At 45.0% G+C, this 7668-nt stretch overlaps 1 protein-coding gene across 4 annotated transcripts; it reads left to right on the top strand.

Annotated features, from left to right (window-relative positions):
* The first annotated feature begins 987 nt into the window (after window positions 1-987).
* Window positions 988-6003, top strand: LOC123182468 (SOSS complex subunit B homolog). 4 transcript variants are annotated; one of them, XR_006492175.1, is made up of 6 exons: window positions 1016-1106; window positions 3859-4028; window positions 4109-4281; window positions 4431-4481; window positions 5224-5392; window positions 5474-6003. XR_006492175.1 is itself a non-coding variant. In XM_044595035.1 (2 exons), exon 2 carries the CDS (start codon window positions 2985-2987, stop codon window positions 3414-3416), a length of 432 nt encoding a protein of 143 aa, XP_044450970.1. In that variant the 5' UTR covers window positions 988-1106; window positions 2958-2984; the 3' UTR covers window positions 3417-3835. The 4 variants fall into 4 exon arrangements, 1 of the variants encoding a protein (XP_044450970.1); XR_006492176.1 differs by lacking the exon at window positions 1016-1106 and adding an exon at window positions 3096-3323; XR_006492174.1 differs by having other exon boundaries at window positions 3859-4281.
* Window positions 6004-7668: the final 1665 nt, after the last annotated feature.

Genomic DNA, 7668 nt, shown 5'->3' with positions numbered 1-7668 from the left:
GATGAAAAGGGCAGGAACTTGGTTAGAGGGTGGCGACGCTCGGAGCGGAGATGGTGGGAAATTGCAGGCTTTTTCATGCGAAAACATTGCGGAATGGTCCAAATGCGCGGGCTCAGCCTTAGTTTTGGCTGGGTCTGGGATGTTGGATGCCTACGTGGCAGAGGTCCGAACGTCCGCAAACCTCCCCTAGCTTTCTGGCCAGTTTGTGGGATTGCGGACGCCCAAATGAGCCCACGGACATTTGAGGCATGCCATAGGATGGCAAAAATCATCCACACACCCCGGTCCGGACGTTTTAGGGGCGAGTTGGAGTTACCTTGACACCCTCAGCGTGCGGAAATGATATAGATCGCTCATTGTGAGTGTTAAGATAACAATTTCAGATAATTTTCATGTTTTAAAATGTTCTGAACCTAATTTTTTTGAGAATGTTCATAAATTTAAAAAATGCTTTAAATTTTTCAAAAATTTATTTGGAAATTTAATTTTTTTGGATTTAAATTCACTATTTGAAAAGTTGATCGTTTTAAAATCCTCACGCGTATTACAAATTTGCAAAGCTTTTATTTTCAAATCCAAGAACATTTTTTCAAATGGGTGTTTTTTTGACTTCGTGAACATTTTTCAAATCGACGAACAAATTTTGCATTCACAATATTTTTCGAATTTGTCAATTTTTTGAACTCATGATCATTTTTGAGTTCGTGAATATTTTTTGTAATCTGCACAAAATTTTTGAATTCATGAACATTTTTTGCATTTGATTTTTGAATCACGAACATTATTTTTAATTTCGCAATATTTTAATTATAAAACCGACATAGGTAACAAAAATCGACGTAGGAAAAAACCATGTGTGAAAAAAAACTGCGCTCATGGGCCGGCCTATTATTGCGAGGCTGTGAGCAATGCGCTGCGGGCGACGCGATCGCAGGCCAGGCCTAGCCCGCAGATGTGAATCGCAGGCAAGCTCCAGGGTCCACGCGAGGCGCTACTTTTCCTTAAAAAAAAAGGCGAGGCGCTACCGAGGGAGGAAACAGGGAAGCGAAGGCGGCGGCGCGGGCGACGAGTGGAGACGACGACTGCCGGCTGCCGCCTTCTCTCCGGTAAGATCTGCATCTCCTCTACCTTCTTCTCTGGTGATGGAGCCCTCAGCCTGGCTGGCCCCTTCCTCCGCCCCGGCACCGGCACCTCCCTCCGCCTCTCCCCTCCTCCGCCCCGGCCCCTGTTGTCCGGAGCCTTCCTTGCAGTCTTTGGCCAGAGCCCAGAGATGCTGCTTTTGCCACTGGGGTGGGGTCGTGGGGTGACCTATCTCCTCACTGGATTTAACACCAACTGTTTAACACTGTTGTAGTTAGTATCTGGTTCTGAAGAACATCACACGGATTACATAGGAAACAGATGTGGGATAGGGTATCCTAGGTCCGCCGCTGATAGTTCTTCAGTAGCTTTTGATTGGAAACCGAAACATGCACTGCATAGAAGGTGCAGGGCTGAAGCTGCTTGCAACTAAAGCCAGGATAGCACTTGATTCGGTATCGCATATTGAACATACTTGGTCAGCCATATTGTGGTGCTTAGTACTACACATACAGATATAATAAGTGGTTGCAGCCTGTCATTATTCGCTGCTGTATGATTCTTCAGATTATATATAGTTCTTTCAGAGAGAATTTCAGATTATGTGTTACTGTTATAGTGTTTGTAGGCTAGAGTTGCACTCGGAGATGCTGCTTCATTTCACATGTCTCACCGGAGAATATGTTTTACTTTTTAAGTTTTGATGCTTGGTTTAATTAAATATTCAAGTCTATATCCCCATGAGAACATTAGCACCCACATTACACACTAGCACCCACCAAGAATGCAATGTTTCTTTCTGTTGTATACTAGAGGAACTAGAAGGAGCTTCCACCTTTGTATTAGGCTGACTGAATTTGGCATCTAGCTGAGAACAGAATGTGGGCTGCACCATTCTTATTATTGCTAAACTGTTCTGCGATGTCTAAGGAATGTCGTCTTCTGATAATTAATTAATCATGTTTCTCACTCATTGTATTAATCTGTTCTGTAATTTTCAAACAGGGCTTCTAGCAATCTTTGAGGTGCATTTATTAGGCAGTGCATCATGTTGTCTTTTTTATAGAGTTACAGACATGCCCTACTCCTTTCAATGACATTGATTCATCTGTTCAAATTCGAGGAGAAATTTACAACACATTTGTACTTCTATTGTTAACATGAAAATTACCCTGGTTAGAATTGTTCTACCAGGAAAAGAAAAAAAAATAGCATTTGATTGTCTGGGTAAGGTGCTTTAATTGCCTGCTGCAAGATAGTTCTATTGGGTATGGTAGATCATTAAATTTTGTTTTACAATTTTGGAACCATGATTTTCAAGTTCCCGTTTTTCCTTTCCAAGTCTAGCGGCTGTTGTAGAAGTTGACTGAGCTACCTTTAGTCTGTGCACTTGATCTACAAAACTAAGTAGGTGAGTTGGTAGTGGTGGATGGAATTGCTTAGGGATGGAGCAGGGGGAGATGTCGTGTCTCGGGCTAGAGTATGGGGTGGAAGGGTGATGTGGTTCGTCTGATGGAGATGGACCCAACAAGGCCGGACAAAATGGGTACCGATCCTGCCGCAATCAACATGATTGGATCGCACCAAGCCAAACATAAGGCGGAGCAGAGGCCCCGGTGGGGAGAAATGGCGAAGAGCGAGGGTTAACTCAGGCGGCGGCATAAAGGCAAGCACGTGTTTGGTTCTATTGCCTGGACACTGATCTAGAGATTTTCCTTAGACGACCACAAGGTGTTCGTTCAATTGGCCAGTACAGGCTGAACGCTGTTTCGTCATGAACACTGAGCATGGACTAGATGCAGCGAGGTCGTACTTTTGTAATGCAAATGTAGCTAGTTCATGCACACTTACTCTGGTTATCAACAAATCTGTTGCAGGCCAAAGAAACCATAGGTGGCAGGAGGATGGAGGTGAAGCTCAAGGACCTCGTCCCGGCAGCGACTAACACAGTGAACACGACGTTCATCGTGGTTGACAAGGCGCCACGCCCGGCCCACGCAAACGCGCACGGCAGGGAGGAGACATGCCCGTCACTAGTGGCTGACGAGACGGCAGCGGTGCATTTCCTTCTGTGGGGCACCGAGTGCGATGCCTTCGAGTCTGGGGACATCGTGCGGCTCACGAGTGGCATCTTCTCGTACCATAGAGGCAACAACCTGTTCTTGCGCGCCGGGAAGCGAGGACGAATGGAGAAGGTGGGCGAGTTCACCATGATGTTCGTCGAGACGCCCAACATGAGCGAGGTGAGGTGGGGGCCCGATCCAGGCGACCCAAGGAAGATGGTGCAGGAGGCTGTCGTGTCGCCCTACTCCCAAGTCTTCAAGCCGCTGCATTGATGCCTATCATTTCAGGCTTCCAGCTCATTGTTGCTAAGTCTCATTAAATCATATGCAATAGTGCAATACTAACCGTGGTAGTAAATTATGCAACACTAACCACTTGCTGAGTTTTGTATGCTTTCTCCTTAAAATGTCACTGGGCCATCGTTCTAATGTCTTGAGATGTTTCTCATGTAAACGGAGCTCATAGAAGATTTAGCTAGCCAAAAGTATATCCCAAGCTGTGTTGATGTGAACAACAGTGTAACTTTTCCCCTGAAATGTTCAAAATACAACTGAAGTTGTGGGCAAGAGTTTGATTATATGTTACCTAGATAATTTTTTGTGTTTTATGAAATTGCTCAACTGTTGGTCTCATAATTTGATTACATAATGGTTGAAACACTGAAATGCACTGAAATTCTGATGGTTTTTGATTTCTGCTTTTCCTTCTTGGCAGACTTCCGGTTCTTGAAAAGGCTTATTCTTGTCCATGGACGATACTCGCACAACCGTACTGCCTTCCTTTCGCAGTATTCATTCTACAAGTCATTGTCAATTTGCTTTATTCAGATACTCTTAAGTCACAAACAAAGTCACAAGTCCTTATTTCACCTTCAGATCTTATATGTAATATCTTTCTCATATTTCATTTAAGCATACTGGATACTAGTTGCTCTTGTCAGCATTCTCATATTGTATGCATGCAGTTTTTCTTTTGTTTCAGTTATTGCCGAACAAGTTTATTCAATTCAGTTAGTTGGATGGCTTATAATGTCTTCTATGCAAGCATTCCTGTTCTAACTACTGCTCTGGACAAGGATTTATCTGAAAAGACAGTGGCACAGAACCCAGAAATTTTACTTTACTGCCAGGCTGGAAGGTAGATTATATCTCCTTTCATTTGTTGTTGACAGCATCCATATGTTCTATATATTCTGTTAGTAACTTGGTATATGCAATAAATTATCTGTAATTTTTTGGAATCAAGTTTTGTTGCCTTCACTAATACAGTATGTGCATATTTTGCAGGCTTTTAATCCAAGTACTTTTGCTGGTTGGTTTGGTCGATCATTATATCATGTGAGTACATCTTTGGCGCACCATGCGATGCTTCTAATCTGCAAATGACAGTTGCAAAAAACATGAAATAATTTTCATGCATTTCACTAGAATTATGAGTTCTTAAACTCAGTAAGTAGTTACTGTCAACTTGTTTTTTTTTTAAATCTATGAACTACATTATTTACTTGTTATTTACTCGCGTTCCTTCACTCGTACGAAATGTGGGTACATTGTATTTCTAGTGAATGGCCTCTGTTATCTGCACATTATTAGTGACTAATGGAAGGTGCTCTGAAAGCTAGTAACAGCGGGCATTCTTGCGGTGGACTGAAGTTAATTCACGAACTACATTTTTTCATAATTCTTTGTTTCTTGCTGCTATTACGCGGATGGGTTGGTGCGGGTTGTGGTGAGGGGGCAAGGGAAGTCTTATTAAAATAGAAAGGTCATGGAGAGGAGACTGAACCAACCAATTTGTAATAATGCACAGATTTTGACGTGGCTGATGAGAGGTTCTTCTTTTCTTGGTTAGTTTCAGGCAATTGTTATTTTCTTAATCACCATTAATGCTTATGCCAATGAAAAAAGTGAGATGGAGGTGTCGTCAATGGTTGCTCTCTCATGAAGTATTTGGTTGCAGGCATCTGTCTGTTGTGACATTAGAGATGAAGTTAGAAAGCAAAGATCTTGAATCATAATGCTTATAACAACTTATGCATTGTAGACTATACTTGTTCTAACGCATCTTTCCATTTTGCAGTCCTTTCACTTTTCTGCAGTTTCTGGCTATATGGGGAAACTTTGCTGCTTTCTACTACATCATAAATTTCTGTATCAGCAGTTCAGCACCATACCAACTGCTGGGATGTACACTATCATGTACCGCCTTTGTAGACAGCCGCCATACTGGATAACAATGCTGGTAACTGGTAAGTATTGCTGTCATGTTGTTTTGCTTGGTTTATAATTGCACACACGTTTCTCACGACGATATGATATCAATGTTTCAGCTAATCAGTGGAGTTGGCATGGGTCCTGTAATAGCTCTGAGATATTTCAGATGTACATACAGTCCTAGTGCTATTAACACTCTTCAGAAGGCCGAGCGATCACGTGGCCAATGTAATCTGGAATCTCAACTGAGATCAGTGAACGATAATTCGACCAGCTATCGAGCGACGATGGTCAAGAATAATATCTCAGTTCATGAGCCCCTATGGCATCCAGGAGATCACTAGCATCGTCAACATTTGACATCTTTCAGCCAGCTCAGTCAAGGGTTCCTGCTGCAGTGCTGCTTATCCCAGAAATATTAAAACCAGTTAACCTTTGGTAGTCATTGTAGCACAGGTTATACCCTCAACAAAGGAAAAAAATGGAATGACAAATAATAGAGGTCTGTTGAATTAAATGTGTTGTATAGCCAGTAGAAAAAAAAGTTGTATTATACAGTGCCATTATCAGGATCATTGTTTTTAAGGCGGCAAGGCGACCTAAGGCGAGCACCACCCGCCTTAGCGCCTAGGCTACGAAAAAGCAAGCCTACTTACTACGTGTTTTCCTTTATTGGCAAAGACGCCTAAGCGCCTAAGACGGGCATATTTGTAAGGCGCTGCCAGGGCGCCTTATCGCCTAAGCGTCTAAGGCAGGACGCCTTAAAAACAATGATCAGGATTAACTAAATATTGCCCAGGCTATAGATGAACTGCTTGCAAGGACGAAGAATGCTAATACTTTGGTGGAAAATTAGAATGCTGCGTTACTCATTATTATGTACTAGAAAGAAAAGTTGAATGAGTGGACGCAAACAAATATAAAAGGGTCACGCTTGCGCATGTGAACTTAAGTCTGACGATAAGGATCATGAGATGTGCACCTGCAAAAATTATTAAATTATTAAATAAAATAATTTGTGAGCACATCGAACGCGTAAACGCGGCAGCTGATTCCGCGGACCACGTCTAGGACTGGGACAAGAATCGCCCACCGGCCACCGCACCGCCTGTTCCACGTTCTCATCCACGCGTTCGTCGTGGCTCGCGGTCCCTCGCGGACACGGTCAGCGATCAACGGCAACCTCGCCACACACAGGGCATCACATCGCATGGCCCGTCGCGACCCGAGCAACCTAGAAATTTCCCGGTCCGTTCGGTGCGTCCCACGCCCCAACCCAACCCGAGACGGACGCGCGTCGCGTGGCTTTGCCGACCTACCTCTACCTGCCGTCCTCCCACCCACCCGAGCCAAACCTTTTGATTTCCACCGCCCAGCGCCCACCCGTCCGCCAGCGCGGCGAAGCCGTGTCCGGTAAGGAAAGGAACCGGTTGGCGCCAGGCCGCCTCCCCCTCCCCCACCGCCTCCGCGGCGGCTATAAAACGCGCCCAGGTGCGCCCTCTCCTCCCCGCGCTCCGGTCCCGTCCCTCCTCCGACCTTTCTCGTTCGTGACGGGCCGCGCCCCCGCTCTCGCCTCCTCGCGTTTGCGCGACTGTTTCCCCTTCCTTTCTCTCGTCCCTCGCTTCGAATCGCGTCTGATTTGAGTTCATTCACTCGTCGTCGCCGTTGCCTTGCTGTGCTCGCAGGGCATTCGAATCCGGCCCGTGTCCTCCGCCTCCGTGCGAGCTCGGGAAGCGATCGATCGGGGGATTCATCCACTTGTGGCCTCCGTTTGGTTTGCGATTCTATCTCTGAATCTGTTTTGTGTGTCCGCTTCTGTTTGCAACTGCGGATCCTGTGTTCCTCGTATTCGTATTCGCATCCGCGCGCGTTGGTTGCAGGATCGTCGAGCCTGGTTTTCGGAATTGGAGCTCTAAATTGTGGAGCTGGAGGCCGAGGCAAGGTCAGTTTCCCGTACGTGCTCGCTCAGATCGGTTGCTTGGTTCCTGTCACCTGCGTTCGCCCGTGATTTCAGATTTAATCATCCGTTAGAACGAGGTGGATTAATTCGAGGCCCTCGTGGATTCTTGCATATAACGAGTTCTGATATGTGAAGTTTGATTTCTGTACATCGTTATTTTGATTGACTGGTTACGGTTCAGCGGTTATTCTGATATGGTCAAATCTTCTCGGGTGATGATGCTTTCGACCTCTTACCAACCTGGAGCCGGTGATCTGAGTTTGGATAATAATTAAATCCCTCCCAGTTTAGTTTCTTGTTTTCCCCCAGTAGTCAACGGCAATTCTGATTTCAATCTGTTGGTGCTTCTCC

This window comes from Triticum aestivum, chromosome 1D, assembly GCF_018294505.1.
Source record: "Triticum aestivum cultivar Chinese Spring chromosome 1D, IWGSC CS RefSeq v2.1, whole genome shotgun sequence".
Classification (NCBI taxonomy): domain Eukaryota; kingdom Viridiplantae; phylum Streptophyta; class Magnoliopsida; order Poales; family Poaceae; genus Triticum; species Triticum aestivum.
Note: the sequence above shows the minus strand (reverse complement) of the source record. Positions and strands in the feature narration are given on the sequence as shown.